This window comes from Ursus maritimus, unplaced genomic scaffold (genome assembly GCF_017311325.1).
Source record: "Ursus maritimus isolate PB19 unplaced genomic scaffold, ASM1731132v1 scaffold_19, whole genome shotgun sequence".
NCBI classification, from domain to species: domain Eukaryota; kingdom Metazoa; phylum Chordata; class Mammalia; order Carnivora; family Ursidae; genus Ursus; species Ursus maritimus.
The window spans coordinates 934,473-958,701 of NW_024424341.1; the positions used below are offsets into that span (position 1 = coordinate 934,473).

At 63.2% G+C, this 24,229-nt stretch overlaps 1 protein-coding gene across 3 annotated transcripts in view; it reads left to right on the forward strand.

The window, feature by feature from the left end:
* The window catches only part of CBFA2T3 (CBFA2/RUNX1 partner transcriptional co-repressor 3), an 84,183-nt gene extending 62,789 nt beyond the window's left edge, over positions 1 to 21,394 (forward strand). For 2 of the 3 annotated variants that reach the window (XM_040633163.1, XM_040633166.1), the window contains exons 3-12: positions 2,036 to 2,113; positions 6,576 to 6,814; positions 6,901 to 6,990; positions 11,286 to 11,467; positions 12,124 to 12,347; positions 15,010 to 15,095; positions 15,619 to 15,817; positions 16,238 to 16,306; positions 17,701 to 17,891; positions 19,345 to 21,394. In XM_040633163.1, coding sequence (XP_040489097.1) covers positions 2,036 to 2,113; positions 6,576 to 6,814; positions 6,901 to 6,990; positions 11,286 to 11,467; positions 12,124 to 12,347; positions 15,010 to 15,095; positions 15,619 to 15,817; positions 16,238 to 16,306; positions 17,701 to 17,891; positions 19,345 to 19,644 — 1,658 coding nt within the window. In that variant the 3' untranslated portion in view covers positions 19,645 to 21,394. The remainder of the gene's footprint in view (positions 1 to 2,035; positions 2,114 to 6,575; positions 6,815 to 6,900; positions 6,991 to 11,285; positions 11,468 to 12,123; positions 12,348 to 15,009; positions 15,096 to 15,618; positions 15,818 to 16,237; positions 16,307 to 17,700; positions 17,892 to 19,344) is intronic. The other variant, XM_040633164.1, reaches the window with a different exon arrangement.
* Positions 21,395 to 24,229: the final 2,835 nt, after the last annotated feature.

Sequence of the window (24,229 nt, forward strand, 5' to 3'; positions counted from 1 at the left end):
CACCTGGGGAGCCCTTCCCCCATCTCTAGGAAAGGTGCCTCGAGTGCCTTGGCCTCGTGGTAAAGCAGGTAAACCACCTCAGACACCCTTCCACCCGCCCAGAGCCCAGGCGGCACCGCAGGGCCCAGCTCCTTTCCTCCCTGTCATTCCAGGCCCGGAGCCAGGGCCTCTGGGGCTGGGCTGTGACACAGCCCACATCTGGAGCAAGGTGCTGGCTTTCAGCGGTCGGGCAGCCCAAGTTCGGGGCCAGGCTTGTCCGTAGGACGTTGGCTTTGAGCCAGTCTCCTGGCCTCTCCCCGCAGAGGGGAGCAAGTGGAACGTACCAGCTGCTTCCAAGGTGCTGCCTCGAGGCACAGACCTCGCCAAGGAGCTGAATAGCCGGCACCCTCCCCGCGCTTCCCTTCCACAGTTTCCAGCTGCCCCTCCTACAGGCCAGTCTGAGCCAGGGTCACCCTGTGTCACGGAGACCCAAGGAGCCCCTGGCCCTGCCTCTTCCCCAAGGAGGTAGCCCTCGGTGTCCAGGCTGGGGTCGGCCTGCGTGGGCCGCAGTGGAGGGCATGGGTGCCGGCTGGGCTTTCCTGTCACACCGCCAGCCAGCCCGGTCACCTCTGCCTCTTCTGTGAGGACCCCGCACTCACCTTGGGGCTGAACCGCAGGCAGGCTCCATCCACCAGGCAGCGGCCAACCGACCCCTTTTGGCCACAGGCGAGGCTCTCACGGCCTTTAACCACCACTAGCAGGGCCAGGGAAACAAGGCCACGGGCCCTCCTCCTAAAATGACCACCCCACCCTCCCGTGTCCCGTTCCCAGGCAGAGAAGTCAGCGGGCCGTTCGCCGGTGTGACCGAGGGCTCGGAGCTGGTTGCCCGACGAAAGGGCACGTCGCCCTCAGCCTACTTTCCTTCTTGGTCCAGGACCCCTGTTCCCGAAAGCACTGCTCTGGGAACCAGGTGTTCCAGGTTGGGGACGGGTGGCGCCTGTGTGGCCCAGGGTCCCCCACACACGCCCAGTGCACCAGAGACTCACACTTCTGGAGGGGAGGACCCGGCTCTATCTAAAGCATGGAGGTTACAAGAGGCCAGTGGTTCTTGCTACTCGAAGCTGCCACCTTAATGTCATTGGGCTTCTCAGGTGTCCCATCTGGGTCTCCAGCTGCCTCCACGGGGCCTCAGAGTTGTGCCCTCACCCGTGGAATTCCCTGAAAGCCATGGTTAACTGCATCATGCCCCTGGCTGCCAGGGGGTGCAAGCCTCCCCAGCTTCCCCAGGACCAGCCTGGGAACCATGCTGGCCAGAGACTGGCCTTGAGCCGAGGCTTGAGGGCTGTGGTTTTCCTTGCCTGATGACCGCCCTGGGCACAAATTCATCCTGGAGTTGAGGCTGTGGTATGTCTGTGGCGGGGGTCAGGATGGCTGAGATGGCTCGGGATGTCCAGGGCTGCCCTGCAGCTGGCAGGGCCCTCCCAGGCCTGTCCTGCCCTTGATTACCCGCCATGGCAGGGGGCTCACTGCATGTCTAGGGGTCCAGCCCATGTTGCTGCGGCTCCCACCTGCTAACTCTAGCTCAGATGGATGACATCTCCGCCCGTTTGGTGCTTCTTCCCTTCACGCTGGCTCAGTGCTTGGCCTTGTTTTCAAATCACCACTGATTTGTCTGTCAATGGACCTCACGCCCTGTCGGCTTGGGCTCCGGGTCCCTTGGGGACAGTGCCAAGTAGGGTTAGCGGGCACCTTCCAGGAAGAGAGATTTTTAGGAACCAAGGTGTCCCACCGATGGAGACATCACAAGGCTTGTGAGCTCTAGGAGGTCCTCCCAGAAATGGCCCTAAGAGACCCCCCAATGCAACCCCGTTATTTTACAGTGGAGGAACTGAGGCCTAGAGAAGGGAACGGACTGGCCCGAGGCAGTGACAGAGTCCCAATCCCCAAAACTGCTGTCGAGAGGCAGAGGGGAGGGGCCGACTGTGGGCGCCCTCGGGCAGCCCTGCCCACCCGCCTGCTCTTTCCTGACAGCGTGTTTTTCTTATTTTGCTTACAGATCGAGAGGACGGGCCCACGATGTCCCTGCCCCACGGCCGTTTTCATGGCTGCTTAAAATGGTCTATGGTCTGTCTTTGTAAGTAAAATAACAAAAACCACGGCCTCCTGGGAGGTCCTCATACCGGCACCCTCTGCCCTGGAAGGCCACGGCGGTGCACCCCACTGCCTGCACCCCCAGGATTGCACCTGCTGTGTTCATTAGCCCTGCCTCCCTTAGAGGGAAGAGGGGGCCGGCGGGCAGGCCCAAGAGCGCAGAGCCCCGAGACAGACCCGAGTGCTCGCAAGCGCTGTGGCCCTGGGCAGCTGGGCGTCCTCTCTGAGCCCCCTTCTCCCCCAGCACAGAACAGGGTGACTGAGGCAGATCCAGATCCCAGAGTTGTGAAAAGGTCGAATGTCAACAGCAAGTCAGTCACTTGGCTGTCTTGAGGGCAAACCCCGGCCTGGCTCAGGCCCCAGCTCCCACCCCTCCTGGCCCAGTGACTCAGTTTCTCCACCTGTAAAACGGTAGTCATCCCAGCACCTACTGCCAAGGGCAATTACGAGGAGCATGAGATGCTGGTCTCACGAGGCCTGGGACCCGCGGGGCGCTCGGTCACCAGTGGACATTTCTGCCGACATCTCGGGGCCACAGCTGACGCCCGTGGCGGAACCCGCTCCAGGGCCGTGGTCGTAGTTTGTCAGCCAGCGAGTGTGGTCAGGACAGGCCCCGACTCTACGCCTGGGGCCCGCACGGCCCTGTGTGGCCCCGCAGAGCCCCCAGGTTCTGAGTAGGAGGTGGCACGGCAGTCCTGCATTATTTATGTCCCGCGATGCCTCTGTCCTTGCTGCTACCGTGTGCCGCCCCGGCCTGGCTCTGGCGCCCAGCGGGTCCCCGGAGCCGCAGCACTGACGGGGAGAGGGGCTGGCGGGAGGGGCTGCTTGTCGGGCTCCACGTCCCAGCACGACCCCCACCCAGGCCCCGGGGCCGGGGGAGCCGCAGGGGTGCTAGTGTGTGCCCCCAAACCTCAGCCGGGGACACGTGTGCGGTCTAACTTAGTAACACACCTGTTGTGGGAATGAAAGCGCTTGTGGCCGGGGGTTATTTTCGGCGTCTCTTTAGCAAGTTGCTGAGACTGCCCGGCAGCCCGCGGGAGGGAACACGGGCGAGCGAGGGCAAGCAGGCCACCGGGAGGACCCAGGCGCCGAGGGCAAGCTGGTAAGAGAGCTGCAGGGAGGTCAGGCCCAGGCTGGGCCGGTGGCCGCCGGGTGGGGGCCCAGGAGGTAGAGATAGCTACTCATCTTAGAAGCCTCTGGAAGAACCAGACCCTGGTGACGGCCCAGCGCTGCTGCAGGGAAGCTGCTCCGTGCTGTGGTGAGCTCTCCCGTGGCAGCAGGGCCACCTCCTGGCCTGGCCAGGGTGACGGCCGGCGGCTGTCATCACTCTTGACCAGGGTGTCGGCTGGAGCTCAGCAGGGAGAGAGAACATTGGCACAACAGTGGGGTCTCCTGCTCCCTCAGAGGGTCCTGTGCACAGCACCTCAGACAGGATGAGGGACGGAATGCTCCGTGCCCGTGCTTGGCGTTCGCTCTCCACCGCAGAGCGAGGGAGGCCCCAGAATGAGGTGACACCCCGGGGCTGGTGTGTCCCTTCTAGGCCCTGGAAGGTGCTGCTGAGATCATTCAGACCAGGGGGCAAATGGGCTCCGACTGCGCAGTGTCTCCGGGGGAGGGGAGAGCAGACGTGAATACTCGGGCCGTCTCAGGACAGGAGGCAGCACAAAGCCTGGCCTTCAGCCGCGGGTTTCCAACTTCCACGTGGTGGCCAGTTACTGACAAGAGATCCCCCAACACGTAAAAGTAATCAGGGTCCAGCATTCCCAGCTCTTTCCAGTGGTAGAAGGACAGCCTAGGTTCTATAATCCAGGGACACATGGAGTGGAAGGGGGCCAGGCACCCGACTTCAAGCCAAGGGCCATTTGCAAATGAAAAAACTGAGGCCAGGCCGCCATTCTCACCCCCCTGTGCTAGTCCAGGCAGACGTGAGGCCTCAGGCAGGTGTCCCCTCGCAGCCAGGGCGGCTTCTCATGCCCATGAGAGCAGAGCTGTGTCTGCTGCTGAGGGCCTATGGCGTGCTGGGGTCAACCCGCGGATGCAGGCAGTCTGGGGAACCGGATGGAGTGTGCACGATAACAGAGAGCCTTGCCACCTGTGGGTTGGGTGCCTGGCTCCTGGCCAGCAGTCCAGCTCAGTGAGTCAGGGAGGGACGTTTGCAGGTGTCTCTGGCCAGCAGGTCCGTGGGGAGGAGCCAGCCATCGCAGCTAGAGGTGTGGGCGGTGCCTGGTGCAGGCCGAGCCAGCCGGACAGCAGCCTCAGGGTTAACAGAGGGCATTCAGTAGAGGGCTCTGGGGGCAGGGGTGGGCCGGCTCCAGAGCCCATGGGGGACAGTGCAGCCCCAGGGCTGGACTCAGTGGGAGCTGTGTCCCCTGGGCCTGCAGGGCAGATGGTGGGGTGACAAGGACCCAGGAGAGCCACAGCTGTGGGAGGGGCCGAGGCCGAGGCCACGAGAGTTTGCAGAGGACACTTCCAGGGCCGGGTCGGGATGGGCAGGGCAGGCGTGGTCCAGAGCAACAAACCCACACGCCCACCATCCAAAGCAAGCAGAGTGAGCAGCAGACGTGTGGCCTCCGGAGAAGCCGCTTCACAGAGCAGACCCTGGCCGCATCCACATCCCCGAGACAGGAGCTCCTGCTCCCATCTCCACACTCACAGGCTGCCGGGTCTCAGCCACAGGTCCGTGGAGGGGGCTGGAGCCTCGAGAAATTCCGTTCTGAGAGGGCAGCAGCCCTGAGCTGCCCCCCTCCCCAGACCCCCCTGCATGGCCTCTGTGCACAGCCCCAGCTGGACAAGGTGGGAGGGGCAGGCATGGGCCTTGTGGGCCACAGCTGAGCAAGAGGGAGGTGTGTACATGTGTGTATATGCATATGTGTGTGTACATGGGTGCTGTCATGCACACGCGTATGGCTGTGAGGGGCTGCATATGCCTGTGTGTCCGTGTGTGCACGTGTGTCTGCGTGCACATGTACATGTGTGTGAGTCTATGTGTCCATGTATGCATGTGTCCGTGTGTGCATGTACATGTGTGTCTGTGTGCACATGTATCCATGTGTCCACGTGTGCCCACATGTGAGTGTCCATGTGTGTGCATGTGTCCATGTGTGTCCTGTGCGCACGTGTCCATGTGTGTGCATGTCCATGTCTGCATGTCTGTGTGTGCATGCGTGTGTATGTGGGGGGTCTGAGAGTACATGGGTATGTTTGTGTGTGGTGTGTGTGCACACGGGTGTTGTGTGTGCACGTGCATGTGTATAGGTATGAGTGTGTACGGCATGTGCGTGGGAGTGCGTGTAATGATGCTGAGGCAGGGAGTGGAGGTGGGGCACGGAAGGCACGTATCAGGACACGGGGTTCAGACTGTCATGTAGGGAGCGTGTTCGGGTGCAGGAGGAGGGGCAGGCCGGTGAGTGTGCACGGGGCTCAGCGTGTGAACACGGGAGCTGCCTGGAGCAGGTGCCTGGGCCTCTGGCGGGGGTGGGCAAGGTGTGCATGGCCTCTGGGTGAATCAGACAAGCCTCAGGACTCCCAGATGTGCCAGCCCCCCTTCCCGCATCTGGAGCCCCCTCCGCTATCACGGGGGCCCTGACCACCCACGACCTCTGACGTCTCCGCAGACCCTAGTCATTAAGGCTCGGGCATAGGCCAAGGCCGGGGCACTGGGCCGCAGGCCGGGCATAGGCTCAGCCTCCCCTCCGTCCCTCGAAGCTGAGGAGTGAGGTCTTGTCCCGGGACATGGCATGGTGACCCCAGGTGTCCGCCAGTCCTGGGATACTGACCCTGGTGTTGGGGCCTGGTGACCTCCGGTGCTGCTTTTGTGACCCCTGCAGTGCGCTCATCACAGGGGCCTTGGGTCTGCTGCCTGTACTCCCCACACAGCCCAGGGCCCCTGTGCATTCACACCGTGTGTGTGGCAGGCCCAGACAGTAGCCACCAGGGGCCTCTGGGCCAGGATCCAACCCCACTTGTCCAGGCCGTCCAGGGCCCCCTGCCCCACTCCGTGCCCTGTGAGCCCAGGCGATGGGGCCTGTGTAGGCCGTGGGGCACCACTTGGGGCCGTCGTGGCAGAGGAGAGGGTCGTGGCCTTTCAGGAAGGGTGAGCCACCGCTCCCCGGAAAGGGGGAAGTGGGCCCCCAGGTCCCTCATGGAGGAGAAGCCCCTCTGCTCGTTCCCAGCGGTCACCTGAGCAGCCTGGCGGGGTCCTGGTGTGGTGCCCTCTGGCAGTGGCGGGCCCGACCGTGCAGCCCAGAGCAAGCCCAGAGGGGTGGTGCTGAGCCAGGACCACCCCCGGATCATGGCCGCACGCCGGCCCAGGCCCACCCGCTGCTGACCTGGGGCCCCAGTCTGCACACCCGTGTAGGGTGTCCGGGGCCCCCGTGGCACCGCAGCTGGCTCCGGCCCGCAGCCTCTCTCAGCCATCGTCCTCAGCCCGCCTCTCCTTCCCGCAGTGATGAACGGCAGTCACTCGCCGACGGCCGTCAACGGTGCCCCGTCCACACCCAGCGGCTTCAGCAATGGCCCGGCCACCTCGTCCACGGCCTCGTTGTCCACGCAGCACCTGCCCCCAGCCTGCGGGGCCCGGCAGCTCAGCAAGCTCAAGCGCTTCCTCACCACCCTGCAGCAGTTCGGCAGCGACATCTCGCCGGAGATCGGGGAGCGCGTGCGCACGCTGGTGCTGGGGCTCGTGGTGAGTGGGGCGGGCGGCGGAGGCCCGGTGGTCTGCGGAGCCGGGCCGGGGGCTCGGCCTGACTGCACATGTGTTTTTTCGCTCAGAACTCCACGCTGACCATCGAGGAGTTCCATTCCAAGCTCCAGGAGGCCACCAACTTCCCCCTGCGCCCTTTCGTCATCCCCTTCCTGAAGGTGAGCAGGCGTCCCTCTCCCCTTGTAGCCGGGCCGGCCGTGGAGTGCCGCATCTGCTCCCCACCTGCTGTGATCGGCCACCGCCCTCGGCCTACCAGAGGGTGCCGTGTGGGAGCCGCGCTGACCAGCCAGGGCCGATCCCTACTAGTTAAGGCTGCAGACCAGTTGCCTCCAGACCCTGTGCTTTCAGAGCCCCCCAGGTCCATCTTGCAGTGTGGGTCAGATGCACTCATCCTCTCAACAGCTATGTCTTGAGCACCCACTGTGTGCCTGGTCGTGCATCAGGCCTGGGGACGTGGTGGGAGGGAACTGGGCCCTCCAACAACGGCTACAGATCGGTGGAGGTGGGGGGCATGTTGGCGCGGGCTGAGGAGGGTGAGGGAGGGAAGCAGCTAGATAGTGGAGGACAGAGCCTCCCAAGCCTCAGGGACTACACGCACAGAGGCTCAAGGCAGGGGTGTGCCTGCTGTGTTTGGCATGAGGCTGGACCAGAGGGAGGGGAGAGGGACAGGGGACAGACAGACGGACGGGCAGTGGGGGGTTGCGTGGGTCAGCAGACGCATGGAGGAGTGGGTGTCAGAGAACGAGGGTCGTGTGGTCAAACGTGGAGGGTAACAGTGGACCAGGGCCTCTATGCAGGGGCGGGTGGTGCCGGGCTGGCACAGCAGTAACACGGGGATGGTGAGCCGTGCGGGTTCCTGGGCCCCAGCCCAGAGTCGGAATCTGCATTTCAGCAAGGTGCTGGGTGATTCATGTGCACACGGAACAGGGCGAGCATAGTTCTAGACCCCGCGGGACCCGCTTCTCTTTGCGGTCTTTCTCAGGGCCTTCCCTCCACAAGGACAATCATGTGTCTCCCACAGAGGGCAAAGGGGAAACACTGTCCGAGTGGCTGTGACTCTGTGACCTTTACTTCTGGGCCCTCCGGTGGTCAGGGTTCCACAGAGCTCGCCCAGGAGGTGAGGTTTCCCTGGGCCCTGCTCACCTGCGTGGCGGGCCCTGATCGGGGCTGCCTCCAGAGGGTCTGGAGGACACACGCGGCCAGAGGCTCCTGGCTTGGAGCCCTGCCGCTGAGCTGCCACTGTTGGCCCAGCCAAGCTAGCTCACCCCTGTCTGACTCAGTTTCTGCAAACGTGCCATGGAAGTCATCCTCAGGCCACTGGGAAGGTGGCAGACGCTCGCTTCACGTCGGGGCGTTTAAACGCTTTGCAGATGAGGCCTGTTCTGCAAAACTCTTCGCACGCGCTCCTGCTGACCCCCCACCCCGCAGCCCCAGGAGGGGGCGGCGCAGAACTCCCACCGTTGCTGGTTCACAGATCCCCGCTGTAGAGAGGCGGAGTCCAGCTGGACCCGGGGCCATCAGACTCCAGAGTCCTGGCCTTTGCAGGGCCTGCCCTGGGCTGGTACCACGTTCCCTACAGCCCCCGTGGAGGGGACCCTGGGTCCCACCCCGCATCCGTCCTCCCTCCTTCCTGCCCTCCCGCCCACACCCTGCTGTGCTCACACCCTGAGCTGGGACGCCAGCAGCCACGCCAGGGTTTGGGCCCATCTGGCAGTCATTCGCAGCAGGAGCCCTGCCCCTCCCTCCCCTCCTTCCACTTACTGCTGACTCCGCACTCCCCATCTTTGGGGACACAGCGCGCCTGCTTGTTCTGTCAGATCAAATATTTACAGCAGATGTCCCCGCCCGCTCAGCTGTCCTTGTTTATCGGAGGAGCGGGGAACATCCGGTGTCCCCTGCCCTGGCCCCAGCCGGGCCTGCAGCCCCCCGCCCACGGCACTGCCAGCCCCACCCCCAGCGTCCTCCCAGACACAGCCCAACGTGGTGGGAGGCAGGCCACGCCGCGGCCGGCACTGCCTGTGACGGAGCTCTCTGGCTCTGTTTCCCCTCAGCCCACCGTGGTCTCGAAGGGCTCCCAGGGCTCTCACGCCTAGACTGCTCTCGTGGTCACCGGGGCCTGCCAGCCACGCTCCGTGACCCCACCCAGGGCTTGGGGCCAGCACGCTGTCAAGGACACGTCCCTGACATGGAGCTCCTGGGGTGCAGCCAGTTCTGTCGGCAGGCCGTGGTGCCGGCCAGAGACCTGGCCCGAGGTCCTGCATGGGGAGCAGCCCCCACCCCACCCCGGGCAGGAGCCCCAGCCACTTTAGAACACAGTGACACAGGGGAGCATGGCAGGAGTTCCCCCTGCCTAGCCTCTGCGTGACCCCGGCTTCCTGTCTGTGACCTGGGCTGGGGGAGGGGTAGCACCTTCCCGGGGATTCACCGCCCCCCAGGCCTACCACGGGGTGTGCCCTTGAGGGGGCACTAGCAGGCCTCTCCCATGGTGACCCCCTCATGGGGGCAGGAATGCGCGAGGTAACGCACACCCAGGGCAGGAGGACGGGGAGCTTCGCACGGCCCCACTCACACATGAGGCAGAAGTCCAGAAGTGACGTGTCCTGCCCAGGGTCAAAGGGCAGAGCCAGGGTGGGCTGATCTCCGGGCCCACAGCTCACAGGCTGTGTGGGCGTTACAGGAGGCCCTGGACAAAGCCGCAGAAACACCACAAGCCCTCGTTAAATGGGGGTCATAGCTCAGCCAACCCCCCCCCCCCATCACAGCTATCTGTGCAATCGCTGATGTCCCTTTGGCCTGAGTTCCCATCTGTGAAGAAGGTTGTTCTGGGCCTTCCTGCAATGTCGGTGTGCACGGGGCTCTGGTAGCCACCTCAGCCTGTCCACATCTGGGTGGCCGGGCCTCCCCTGCACCTGGAGCCCTGGGGACAGAATGGGGACTGCTGCCCTAGAGGAATGTGTGAGACCAGCCGCCCCGTGGCCTCCACCCATTTTTCTGGCCTGGGGCTCCCCTTACCCCCCTCCTCCACCAAGGACCCCAGGACCCCTGAACCCTCTCCTCAGACTGACGCTGTGCGTGGCTGGCTACATGGTAGGGCTTTCAGAAGCTGGGAGACGTGGCCCCACCCGGCTGGCCCTTCGCTGGCAGCCCCGGCTCCCAGCTGGCCCCAGCCAGCCAGGAATCCAGATGTTTCCACGGCCCTAACAGCGACCAGCCGGCCAGCCGGTGTCCCTGCAGTCCCCACCCTGCTGAGCCAGCCAAGGGGAGGCCATTCGGGGGCGGGGGGGGGGCGGCGAGGGACAGGGAGGATGTTTGGCGTCTTCAGACCTCCCGGGACCTCCTTTCCCAGCTCATGGTCCTAACGTGTTCGACAGATGGCGGGCTGGCCCCCATTCAGCTATCCAAATAGGAAAACAGCCCTCGCAGCAGGCTCTGCTGTACAAAAACGCATCGGCTGCTCGATCAGGTCCGGGTGGACGCGCTCACGGGGGCGGCAGAGGCAGGAGGTGGTGGCAGCTCTGAAATGCCCTGAGAAAGTTGGGGGATTGTATTTATTTACAAATCCTTGGAGCTGCTGTCTCTCCCAAGCAGCCTGCCGCTGGGCCCCCATCCAGCCTGCCCCCGCCGTGCGCCAAGCTCTGGGAGGACTCTGGATGGCGGGAGGAGCCTGCTTGCGGCCCAGCGGCACACGCAGGGGGTGGGGCTGGAGCAGACCTGGGGGCGCGGTGGTTGCACGTGGCGATACTGGACGGGGACTCCACCGGGATCCTGTGCCCCCCACCGGACGTGTCATTCTCCTCACTGTGCTGTGTGCTCCTTACCCGTACATGGGGACCACGTTGTCGTGTGTGTCCACGGATGGTTGTAAGGATCGCGGGAGGTGACGCATGTGACAGCTCCCAGGGGGGTGGGCGTGTGCCCGCGTGTGGTCTGGGTCCCAGGCTGCTTGGGGTGGGGCTGGCCTGGACACCCACAGGAGGTGGGAGCGCTGGGGCTGCACCCCGGGGTCTGGAGCAGACATGCGGGGTGCTGCTCCCAGCTTCTCCTTTTACAGTTAGCCGTTGGGGGGCTGCCCCTCCCCCACTCTGAGACTCCGCTGTCCCCCTCCACACGATGCGTGGTCTGGTGCCTGCTCCCACTGGTAAAGGCAAGGAGTCCTGGGTACGATCCCCTCCTTGCCTTCTTCAGGTGCCGTCAGGGGAGGAAGCTTGGTGACGTGCAGAAACCCCAGCCTGGGGGTCCAGGATCTGGACTCAGGGTCCCACTGCACCTCAAATCACTGTGTGCCCGGGGGGGGGGGCACAGTCCCACCCACATTCCCAGAACACAAGGCCCAGAGAGGTCGTGCAACATGCCCAAGGCCACAAAGCAAAGCTGGCTGTGGCCTCCCTGCCTCACATTAGAGCACACTTGGCCCCTGCCGGCAGTGACCGCAGCCCCCTGTCCCCCCATGCAGGCAAACCTGCCCTTGCTGCAGAGGGAGCTCCTGCACTGTGCGCGCCTGGCCAAGCAGACCCCCGCCCAGTACCTGGCCCAGCACGAGCAGCTCCTGCTGGATGCCAGTGCCTCCTCTCCCATCGACTCCTCTGAGCTCCTGCTGGAAGTCAACGAGAACGGCAAGAGGAGGACACCTGACAGGTAGAGGGGAGGCTGGGGAGGGAGACGGCAGAGGGCCTGACTCTCCAGAACTGCCTTCTTGTACCTCGGCTCTGCCGGCGTCTCGTGCCAGAGCTGACAGCACGTGGGCCGACATCATGCTGCATTCCGTGGCCTGCAGCTAGTGACCCGAGGCTGTTGAGCCTTGCCTGCGAGGCCACCACACAGGGCTGGGTGCAGCATCCTGACAACGCAGATGGCCCCTGGGAGGACCAGGGAGGGGTCAGGAGGGAGTCTATGTGGCAGAAACTGCCTGGCTCTTTGCTTTGGGCTGGATGTGGACCTGAGCGTCCAGGCACCTGAGGTCCGCTGGCGGCCGGGCTGGCCCTCAGTGCTGGCCCACAGAGCTGCGCTTGTCTGGCCACTGGACGACGCATGTCCATCTCCTCACTCCCTCAACAGGGGCTCAGGCTCCCTGACCACCGGCCGCAGGAGCCCAGACAGCAGTGGGCAGTGGAGGCTGGCACGAGCCCCGGGGAAGAGGGAGAGTGGGGGCTGGGCTGGGCCTCGTCTCTGCTTGTGCATCTGTCCTGCGGCGCTTCCTCCTTCTCTCTGCCCGCGCCTGCCTCCCTCTCACCCGTTCTGCTCGGCTTTGTTCATGGTTCCTGGTCTGTGACCTTGCCTGCTCTTTGGGTCAGGACCAAAGAGAATGGGTCAGACCGTGACCCGCTGCACCCCGACCACCTCAGCAAACGGCCGTGCACCCTGAGCCCCGCCCAGCGCTACAGCCCCAGCAACGGACTGCCCCATGCCACGCAGCCGCCCCATTACCGCCTCGAGGACATGGCCATGGCCCACCACTTCCGGGACTCCTACCGCCACCCTGACCCCCGGGAGCTGAGGGAGCGCCATCGGCAACTCGGTGAGCAGTGCGCTGGGAAGCAGGGGCACGCCGGGGAGGCTCGGGGGGAGAGACAGAGCGGGGCAGATACGCGGATACCGCCTGGCCTTGTCTGTCCAGGAAGGATGCCGAGGAAATGGGTGTGGGGAGAGGATTTGAATGGGGTGGGCCCAGAGGGAAACCCCACCCTGCTGGGCTGTGCCCCTGAGCCTTAGGGAGGGCCATCCTTCCCAGACCTCTGTCTTAGGGATCTGACATCCCCCACCCTCAGGGTCAGGGGCCTCCCTCTCCCAGGGAAGGGCTGTGGTTCAGAGGAGCCTGCCCCGGGGGCTGGGCAGGGAGGGGCAGGTACAGGGCCTGAGGGAACCTAGAGCGTACCTGGAGGGACGCTGGCCGCCTGCCAGGTACACACACAGGGTGTGCGGCCTGGATGTGGCGTCAGGGCCAGCCAGGAAGAGACCCCCTGTTGGGCAGGGTGGGCGTGTGAGTCACGGCTGCAGCTCCTGCCTCCAGGCCACGCCCACACACTGGGCCCAGGCACCCCAGGGAAAGCAAATGCCCTGAGACTCACGGGCCCTCATTGAGCACCACTGACTATGCACACCCAGTCCTGCTCTGTGTGCAGGACGAGAGGGAGCCCCACAACTCTAGGTCACGGGGTGAGCTGTGCACGGGGGAGGGAGAGGCAGGAGCCTGGCTCCCCGGGAGCAAAGGGATCCTCTGAGCTGCACCAGTTCCCCACTGCGCGGCCTTGGGTGTGCGGTGTGAGCGCCGGCCTGTCTCCTCCTCTGTCAGCTGGTCTAGTGGGAGTCCCACCCCTCGGGCTGGTGTGAGGAGAGTTCACACAGGGCCTGGCACAGGGGAGGGGCTGCTCTGGGTTACCAGTACCATCACGGGTGGCAACATGCTCTGACGCTGGTAGTACGTGGGTGTGATGCATGGGCAGGCCCGTGTCACAGAGGACGAGGCCCAGAAAACCAAATGCATATGCCCAAAGCCTTCAAGCCGTGTCTGCCTGACCTCCTGACCCCCTCTGTGTGGGGGACGAAGAGATGGCTGGAACCCGCCCACAACCTGGTGGCCCCCGGCATACTGGGGGGACAGCCTGGAAACAGCTGCCCCTGTGAGTCCCAGGGCACCAGTGGGGGGCCCAGAGGCAGGGTCAGCGGAGGCCTCACCCTGTACAAGGCCATCTCCCCGCCCCCACCCTGCGGAAGCTTGCAGGGCCTGGGCCCAGGCAGCAGGTGACGGCGTCTGGCTCCCTGCAGCCGGGTTGGGCAGGTGCTAATTCCCACCCGCTTCTGCTAATGCAAAAATAAACGCCAACTGTCAGGCAGATCTCAGCCACTATTTTGGTCGGGGCGTTGGCGCAGGCCCTGGTGCCGCGGGTGGCAGGGCCGGGTGGTGGACAGTAGGCTGTGGCTGCTGCCTCTCTCTTCTGCTGCAGTTTGAGGACGCATTTCAGGTTTGGGGGGGCTAGGAGACCCTCGGGGCTGGAAAAGGCCTCAACAGAGAGACCCCACCCGGGAAGCCCTGGTCAGCTCTGGGTCACCCAGCATAGGCTTGGGGCACCACAGCAGCGTGGGGCTGAGAGCATTTGATATAGGTCAAACATCTGTTGCATTGGTGAATTCCTCAGTTCAGGGTTGTTTTGTTTCTCATTACCAGGCTCGGGGCGGGGGGGGGGAAGGCACCCCACTGTTTCAGTCTCTGGAGCTGTACCAGCCAGTAGCTGAGGGCACAGTGGAGGCGCGGGCTGACCTTGGGTGACTTTGGGCAATCCCATCCCCGTCGCCAGCCTCAGTGCTCCCACCAGTCAGGTGGGAGTGAGGGTAGAACCGCCGGTGGAGGGCCGTCCCCTCCTGTGTGCCTCCACAGAGCCCTCTCACACCCCGGCAGGTAGGCAGGGTAGGGAAACTGACAGCGCGGTGAGGTGAGGGGCCCGGGTCCTGCGGGGAACAAGTGTTGGGGTGTCTGGTCTCCCAGGGGACCCCACTTGGACCCAGCAGATGAGCCAGAGCACGGTCTCTTGCCCAGCTGGACTTCGGCCGGGAGACACAGCAGCCCTGCCCTAGGGACAGACGCCGCCCGTTGCGGGGACAGAATAAACAAGGATACGGCCAGGACTGTTTATGCCTGCATACGTGTGGGGCTGAATGACTTCGGAAGGGCTCGGGGCTGCGGAGGAAGGCGCCTGGGACCTGGGCTTCAAGGGGTGTGTAGGAGTCCAGCCGGCTGAGAGGAAGCGGGACAGCATGGGCTGAGCCAGGCAGCCGCCAGTGAGCCCCTGAGGGCTTTGGAGGAGAGACAAGGCCATCAAAGTGGGGCCTGAGGCAGCTTCCACGGGCAGCAGCGCAGAAAAACAAAGATGTGCTAGATTTGGAGACAGGGACGTAGGGGAGGGGTGGCCAAGCCTAGACTGAGGGATGGGGGCCCGTCTCTTCCTCCCAAACACTGAGTAAAGGCCAGGCCTGTTCCTGACCTCCCCCCAAAGTCGGTGGATGGAGGCTCAGTGCCCAGGGTCCCCCTGCTCACCCTTGTCCACTTCTCTCAGGCAGGTAAAGCCAAGCCCAAGGACAGGGATTGGGGCGAGGGGCGGGGCCTGGGGAACACGGGGAGGGGCCTGGGTGGGGGCGGGGCCTGGGGCCTGGGGCGGGGCCTCAGCGTCCACACACCCCTGCAGCCGTTCACGGGTCCCGGCAGGAGGAAGTGATCGACCATAGGCTCACGGAGCGGGAGTGGGCGGAGGAGTGGAAGCATCTCAACAACGTGAGTGTCCTGGGGTTCCGCCCAGCCCGTGGGGCCCTGGGGCTGCGGGGGGCCGGGGGCTCACTGTGGGCTCCCCTTTGCTATGTGCCTCCCTCCTCAGCAGGCCCTCGCTTCCGGTCAGCCCCTCAGAACCTTCCCAACCCCGCCCCTACACAGCCTCTCTGTCTCCCGGAGAAAGGTGGTTTCATGGGACTTGGGGCCCCTCCACACTGTTCAGGGTCATCCCTCCCCCGCCTCCTTGGTGGGAAGGGAGCCCAGGCAGGTGAGGTCCCCAGGGCAGCTCTGCCCATCTGCTCTCCCCAGCGCAGCACTACCTGGAGAGTTGAAAGGAGAGCCCCAGCCTAAGAGTCAGGTCTGCACCCCACCCCCACCCCGGCGCTTGGTGCCTTTCCAGGCGGTGGGAGGCGATTTTCACACTGTGGCCCTGAGCTCACTGTGGCCAGCCGTCCTGGACAGCCGGCTGGCCCAGGCCCAGGGTGGGCCATCCCCCACACGCTCACAGCCGCCACCTGCCTGCCCACAGCTTCTGAACTGCATCACGGACATGGCTGAGAAGACACGGCGGTCCCTCACGGTGCTGCGTCAGTGCCAGGAAGCCGACCGCGAGGAGCTCAACCACTGGATCCGGCGCTACAGCGACACCGAGGACGCCAAGAAGGGCCCCATGCCTGCCACTGCCCGGCCCCTCAACAGCTCCGCGGGTACAGAGGGGTCTCAGCTAGGTGCGTGCCGAGGGGGCGTCGTGGGGGGCAGGGGGTGCACTGCAGGGGCAGCGAGGACCAAGACCAGCACCCCCGTTCTGGCACTACAGTAAAATACTACCCAAGAGTTTCCCTGGAGAAGGAGGTGCCTTTTTTTGCTCTGCGTAAAGATACGGTCCAAGCTGCTGGAAGCCCAGACTCAGGGGAGATGACCACGGAATCCAAGAGAGGCCCAGGACAGGCCCAGGTCCCCGCTGAGTCCAAGGTGCTCCAGCGCACCCTCCTTCCTGACAGCGCTCTGCCCCACACCAGCAGCAGTTACAGGGTTTCCAACCAGGGGCATGTCAGGGGACCCCCCCCCAAGGACACACACCATGTGCGCCTTACCCAGCTGAGTATGGCCCCGTTCTGTGCATGATGCTGGCCGTCCCTGTGTTTCAGATGCCCACCGGGAGTTCCTGCCTCGGACCCTCTCTGGCTACATGCCCGAGGAGATATGGAGGAAGGCTGGTGAGTGCCGTCGGCCTGGGGGGCAGGGGGCTTCTTGCCCTCTCATCAGAGCTACCGTCTGCATGGGTGCTCACTTGGCAAAGCTCACAGGGCTCTACAGACCCTGCAGGGGGTCCGAGTGCACTTAGTATTCAGGGCAGGACAGCTGCTGCCTGCCATTTGCAGGCAAATGAGTGTGCCTCTCAGCAGAACAGAGCAGGTCCCTGAGTCCCGCACGCACATGCATGTGCACAGACACGTGTGTGAGAGACAGAGCTGGAGTGCCTGCGGTACACGTTCCCTGCATCGTGGGGACAGACGGTGGGGAGGGCCAGGTAGAAGCAGGAGCCAGTGGGCAGCTTGAGAAAGAAAGAGGGGGTGGGTGCTCCGCTGAGGCAGCACCAGTGGAGAGAAGCAGCAGGGTCCCTGAGAGGTTTTGATCGTGGATGGATTCAATGTGAAGTGTAAGGGAAAGGGAGAAAAATCTCTCTTGAGAGCAGAGAGGGGAGCGTCCCACCCCAGAGTCGGAGGCCGAGGGGCCACAGACGGGCAGCAGCTGCCTAGAGCAAAGTGGGGGAAGGCCCAGGCCTGGCAGGAGGATGGGGTCCTCATCTCCCTTGGCCTGTCCCCTCTGGCCCATGGTGGACCCTTGGTGACAGCTGCACAGGGCTCCGATGGTGACTTGGGGGGCAGGCAGCTCATGGGCACCGGGGCACTGCCGGCATCTCGGCCACACCCAGCATGCAAAGGCTCACACAGAAGGCTCGTTAACAGGAGCCCTGCTCAGCCCCATCTCAGTTCCCTCACCACGGCAAGAAGAGCACTACCAGGTAAACTGAGGCAGGGCTGAGCGGCCATGGGTGGTTGCCAGTGCTGGAGAGCAGAGTGAAGCCGAAGCAGACGCTCTGGCCGTAGCCAGACAGCTCAGCCCACCGCAGCAACCGCAGGGACGGCTTGCTTATCTTCAGACGGGAGCAGGCCAGAGGCGGGAGCTGTGGGTGACGGCTTTGGGAGTGATAAGGATGCAGAGTCCTCGGCGGGGCCTCCCCTGGCCTGCTTCGGCATGGGCCACGGGAAGCCGGCTGTCCACGGGGCAGAACGGTCCGGCTCTGGGCCTCCAAGGCGGTGCCGACACCGGCAGCATCAGCATCCCTTGGAACTCGTGGCTTCCAAGGTTCCAAGGGTCTTGGGCCCTCCCCATGCCCGTGGAGTCCAAGTCGGGGGTGGGCTTGGCCCCGCCCCCCAGGGCAGCGCGGCTGCGCGCGACGGTGTGGGACCGCTCCTGTCGGCCGGGCTGGGAGGCGCGCCCGTGACCGGGTTTGCGCATGTGTGCCGGTGGCTGGGGCGCAGCCCCGCCCACAGCACGAGGAGGCCTGTGTGGCCGCCGGTGGCGACGGCCCGCGTGTCCTTTGCAGAGGAGGCGGTGAACGAGGTGAAGCGGCAGGCCATGTCTGAGCTGCAGAAGGCCGTGTCGGACGCCGAGCGAAAGGCCCATGAGCTCATCAGCACGGAGCGCGCCAAGATGGAGCGGGCTCTGGCTGAAGCCCGGCGGCAGGCCTCGGAGGACGCCCTGACCGTCGTCAACCAGCAGGAGGACTCCAGCGAGGTGAGGCCACCCGCCCAGCCCCCACCCCAGCCCGGCCTCCAGGTCCAGGCCCCGAACCCTCACTCTGCCGCCTCCCAGCCTCACGACCTTGGGCAGCCGGTGACGTGGGTCCTCCTGTGGGTGTCCCCGTCGTGCTGACGTGGACGCTGAGGGTCCAGGGGCAGGAGGCCTGGGGGTGTCAGGAGCCATTACTCAAACCCAGGCTGGCAGACGCGGAAGCCCATGCTCTGGCTAACGTGTGGGGGCGGGGGGCGTGTGGAGACCGCGGGGGGGGGGCACCTGAGTGCCGCCTCGGCTACAGCCCACACGCATGCGCGGCAGGGGCCTGAGCGCCATCGTCGTGCTGGCGCCTGGGCATCAGAGGTTGGGCGGGGTCCAGCAGGGCAGGGGCAGCGGGTCCCTCTTCTCCTCCTTGTCCAAAAAGGACTCTCATGTGAGAGAAGTCAGGGAAAGGAAAGGCTTCTCCACCGGGGTCCTTGAACTGTCCTTCGGAAGGAGACATGTTTCCAAAACCACTGGTATGGGTGTGCGTGGACCAGCCCAGAGGGTCAGCTCGTGCGTCTGCACCGGCTGCCTCAGCAGACACTGAGCTGCGGAGAAGCAGGCGGGTCAGAACAGGCAGACCTCACGGAGGCAGGTGCCAGGGGAGGCGCCAGGGCAGTGACGTGGGAGCGGAGTCCTGCAGGAGGTGAGCGAGCCAGGCAGGAATCTGGGGGAGCAGTGCCACCGTGAGGAGGGAGCCGCAAGGACCGAGGCCAGGGCGCGCCTGGTGGAGTGAGGACGGCAGGGAGGCTGGTGTGGCCTAGCAGAGCGAGGCAGGAGGCCCAAGAGGCTCTGGGGGCCGGCTAGACACTGGGCCTCCCTCCTGGGGCAGGTGTGGGCTCCCCCATCCTCAGCTTGGCTTCCATCTCCGGTCTCTCCCAGTACCCCTGCTCACGTGTGCAGCTGAGGCTACCGCTCGTTCCACAGAAAGGGAGCAGAGGCCCAATGGCAGGGGGCAGGCGGTGCCTGAGGCAGGCCTGGCCGTGCACCCCACACTGGAGCCTGGCAGTCTTTATGCAGCCAGGCAGGTACATTCTGGGGTTGGAGCCCAGGTAAGCTAGGAGGGCTTCCTGGAAGAGAGGAGAGGCCATGGCTGCCATCCCTCCCGAGGACCCCATGGTCCTATAAATGCTGCACGAACCAGACTGGAGTCGCCTGGAGTTGTGTGTCTCAGTGATGTGAGCCCAACCCCCCGAATGACCCAGCCAGGTGGCCATGGCCACTGAGGGCCGCCCGCGAGCTGTGGCGAGAGTCAGGGCCGTTCTCATCTTGCTCCATGATGCGGTGGCCAGGCCCGAGTGGGTGTGTTTGCAGCAAGCGCTGCCCCAGTCTGTGGCCAGGCTGGGCACTTGGGGGACGGGGCCCAGCATCCACCCTGTGGCCCCCCCTGACCGTGTCCCCCCTCCCTCAGAGCTGCTGGAACTGCGGGCGCAAGGCCAGCGAGACATGCAGTGGCTGCAATGCGGCGCGCTACTGCGGCTCCTTCTGCCAGCACCGGGACTGGGAGAAGCACCACCACGTGTGTGGCCAGAGCCTGCAGGGCCCCGCGGCCGCCGTCGCTGACCCGGGGCCCGTGCAGCCTGACGCCACGGCCAGCCTGGGCCCCTGCCTGCCCACGGGCGCCGCCAGCCCCAGCGAGGCCAGCTCCACGGGGCCCTCCCACCCCGGCTCGCCTGGCCCGCCCGGCCCCCTGGACGCTGTGCCCCGCTGAACCCCCCTTCCCCCCAGAGCCCACCGCCCCGGCCCACAGATGCCGCGCCCTCCGGCCCCGCCAGGCCCCGGCCCCCCAGCCCGCCGGACGCTGCCCCCCGGCCCTGGGAGCCACTGCTGCTACTGCTTTTCTCCAAAAGAAAACAGAACCAACAAAAACTGCATCAACGCAACTTCCTCAGCTACCTGACGGTCTCACGCCACGACCGCTCGAGCGTCCTCAGAGACCCCCACCGAGCTTTAGCCGGCAGAGTGGCCCGGCCAGAGCATGACCGGCTCATCTGCCGCCTGTCCCCCTCCCGCTCACGCTCCCCTGTTTTTGTCTTCATGACTCTCGTACACTTTCTCTTTGATGAAAAAAATCTGTTTGGTGGCATATATTTTCAGTGAAGAACTTTGGGGGGGTTTTGTGGAACAGACCTACTCAGAAGTGGACAAAGAAAACGGGGTTTTGTCCCCTTCCTGATTAAAAAGGGAAACAAAAAACTGATCTCCTACAGCTGGAGGTCTGAGCCGCCGTAGCCCAGAAGCCACCCCAGGGGCGTGTGGCCGACGCGGTGAAGATAGTAAGAACGATTTCAATTTCCAACTTAAGAAACATTTTTCAGAGTTTTTTTTTCTTTAACGTCAAACTCTTTGGCTTTAAGTAGAAATCCAAAAAGTTTTTTTTAACAAAAAGGAAAGGAAGCATACCTGTAAACTACCTTGCCAGCTAGCCAGCCAAGGACGCCGGGCATCTGTGCTCCAAAGGAAATCCAAAAAACAAACATGAGACGTCGAAATCCAAAATGGTTTTGTCACTGCCAAAGTATCTTGTCCACGGTTTTCCTCCACCCTTGGATTTGTTCAGGTGTCATCCTGTTCTCTTGCTTTGATTCCGTGTCTGGGGTGTGGGGACATTGGGGTTTGGAGGGTTTTGCTCAACGAGAAGTCCCTTGGATTTCTCAGCCGTGACGGAGGGCGCCCTGCCCACATGCGTGTGCATCTGCGTGTATACACACGTGCGGGGGACGCCCCCATCTGTCCTCACGCCCTCCATGAATTTTCATCCCATTGCATGTTTTCCACTCGTGAGAAAGCGCTAATGTGTCCTTCCCAGGAGAGAATGACTCTGAAACAAAACTGTGACAATCTTGCGTTGATTCTTGACTGCTTTTCAAAGCTCGAGGAGACAGCATCTGGGCCTGGTAACTGCTGCTTCTCCGTCTCTCCTCCTCTACCTCTCCTCGCACCCCACGAGGCCGCCCGCCGCCACCCCGGCCCCAGAGTCTGCCGTCCCCACTGTCCTCTCTGCACACTGTTTCAGAAATAGAAGGAAAGCGACGAACAGGAACGCCCTCAGCAGGCCTGCTGGAGACTCGGTCAGCTGCAGAGAGCTCCACGTTTCTCTTTACCTGCCCCTTGGGGGCGTGGTCTCTTGGACCCCCCAGCCCCGTCCCCTCACCCGCTCAGCTGCCCTGACCATCTCAAGGAGGAAGTGAAGGAGTAAGGAAGCCGTCGCGTGGACCCAGTGGGAGGACCCACGGCAGACACGGCCCGTGGTCTGGCATTTTCTTGCATCGCTGTGAGAGATTCCCAGGACTGCAGTGCAATACGGGGAGTGACCAGCTACTGAAACTGGGGCTCTTGGGGGCCCCGCCGGGAGGCAAGAAGTCAATAGTCTACGCTAATGTGAATGTATATAGTCCTTGCAGAGGTCCAAATAATGTTCATGGTGGTGATAATAAAGAGGGATGTTTGCCAAATAAAAACAGAGGGAAACTGCGGAAATATATAAAGCTTAGGACGTAGATTGTCAAAGAAATCGGAACCGTGGTCCTGCGGGGAGCAGTGGGTTTGCATGATTGCTGTGATTTTCCCAGAGCTGTAGGAATTCATTGTTCGGTCCTGGGAGGGAGGGTTCCGTCCAGGGGCCACAGGCCAGGTGCCATCCCCAATCCTCCTGACAGTGGAACCCAATTCTGAAAGTCGAGGTAGACCTCTTATCCTCCAGAAATGTCCCCAGGCCCAAGCCACAGGCCTGTGCACCTGTCAAAGGTTTGCTTTCATGGGTTTCAGAAAACCAAGGACCGGTTTGGGATTTGGGCTCTCGATGAGACGCTGAAAGCCCGCCTGTCGTGTGTCTGGGCGTCCGTCTTTCTCTCTGGCAAGCGTTGAACCTATGAAAACATCAGTTTTGGATGTGGGCCTTGGAGGCAGGTGTTTTGGGATTCTGTTTGCCAAGGTTCTGTCTAGGGAGCATCTGCCCTGGGTACACTGGGGGTTCGGGTGACCAGGTCTAAGGCCCCGATGACCCACATCCCTGACGTTAGGAGTGGGGTGAGGCTGCTGGTCTGAGGCGAGGCATGCAGGAGCCCTCACCTGGGACCCGCTGGTTTGCTCTGCCAGCCCATTTCCCTGCCCCTCACAAGGCCCCCACTTTGGGGACAAGCAGGTTTACCAGGGGGTATAGTGTGTCGGCTGGCTGGGGGTGCCCCTGCCACACCCAGGCCGAGGGTCCAAGATAGGGCAGCCCCTTCCACCCTAACTGTTGGGAACAGGTCACCCTCAAGCCAGCTCTGAAAGGCCATCTTCCCAGTGTGGTTCCCACATCCATGTCCCATATATCAAGAAGCCAGCCCCCAGGGGGCTGCAGTAGCCCGGTGTGAAGAGCCGACCACAGGCTGAGGGATGGAGCCCATGCGGGCTGAGGGCTTTGCAGGATCAGGGGATGGCAGCCAGGTGGGGTCGGGGGCTTGCACTGAGGAAGCTGAGGCCCAGACCCAGCAGCAGAGAGATGTCCTGGTAAGTGCCGTGTCCACCACTGCCCGGGAGCTCCTCCCACCCAGGGAATCCTGAAAGGGGCACTAGGGCTCGGTCCATGTTTTGGGAGCTGTTGTTCCGTCCGTCACTGCTCAGACTCCATTCGGCCAAAGACCTCACGGCAGAACCAAACATAGAACCGAGAGCTTTGGGCAGGGGCTGTGGCAGAATTTCTGCATTAGGACAGGGGCTGCAGTGTGCACCTGCCTTTCTTACACAAAGAGGGGATCTACAGAAGGGGATCTAGTCTCCTGCTCTCTGCTCAGACTATCGTGCCCTGCGACCTCCTGAGCTTATAAACCACTGGCCAGCAGGGCAGCGTGCAGGGTCTCCTTCCCGCCGGCCACCACCAGGGTTAGACACACAGGTGACCCAAACCCTCAGTGAGATGCGGATGCTCATAGAGCGTCCCTCCCCCTAAATCAGATTCTCCCGTTCTGAGCCCAAAGCTGCTTCAGGAAGACAGAGCGAGGCAGGCAAGCCAGGCAGCAGCCAGAGCTCCCTCGTCCACAGAGCCAAGCTGCATGGAGTGCACAGACGGAGGGACAATGAGATGGATGCTGGCATCCCTAGGCCCTCCCAGCCCCCGGTGTGTGATTCCTTGACCTTTCCCAACCCCTCCTCTGTCTCCTTGTTTCCCGTCCTGCCCTGGACCCAGGCTGGCCTTTCTGTTAGGACATGGCACCATCCCCAGGTGGTGTCTGGGGGGTGTCTGTACCAGGACCGCTGCCTCCTACTCCACGTGTGAATAGGCTGGCACACCCCAGACCATCAGAATAGAGGGTCCCCATCCCCACAGCTCACCAGGACCAAAGGGAAGCCGTGGGTGTTACCAGGAGCAAAGAGGAAAGCTGGAGACAGCCTTGGAGGTCCAGATGGTCAGGGCCAGAGCAAGAGGAGCCAGATGCCCAGACAAGGGGCTTCCCCATGGGCTCCACAGGTAGGGCCACTCATCAGGGACTCTAGAGGTTCTGCAGCAGAGGGAGATGGACGGGAGAGGGGCTGGGAGGTACTGGTTTTGGTTTCATCTCAATGACATGGTAGACAGGGATCACGACAGGCCCTAACTTCCTCTCTTGACCAATTTTCCCAGACATATCCTCAAAATGACACCAAAGCCCCTTTACTGTTATCCACCCATCCTGCCTGTTCCAGGCTACTCTAGCCAGCATGTCTGGCCATTATTCTGCCCATCCCCCCAGCCAACCTATAATTATTTCTTGATTCTTTTATCTCATCAGCTCACCCTTCTGACAATCCAGTCACCTGTCTGGCCATCCATCCATCCATCCATCCATCCATCCATCCATCTTTCCAACCACCTACCCACCTATCTGTCCACCCATCCATCCACCTATCCAGCCACCCATCCATCCACCCAGCTACCCATCCATCCACCCAACTTTCCATCCATCCATCCATCCATCCATCCATCCATCCATCCATCCACCCACCCACCTGTCCACCCATCCATCCACCTATCCATTCATCCACTCATCTGTCCACCCACCCACCAACTCACCCATTCAGCCAAACACCCACCCATCCATCTGTCCATCTATTACTCTATCCCAGCTGCCACTGGATTCCACCCTCCCCCATTCAAACTTTCACCGAATTACCTGTCTCTCCACCAGCCACCCCAATACACACCAGGCATGTATCTGTCCAACTGTTCTCCAGTCTAACCCACATAGCCATGCCTCAGTCCATCCACCCTGTCCGCCTTTCCATCCACTGAACCCAGAGTAGCATCACCAAGTCCCCCAGTGTTCCAAGCTGCA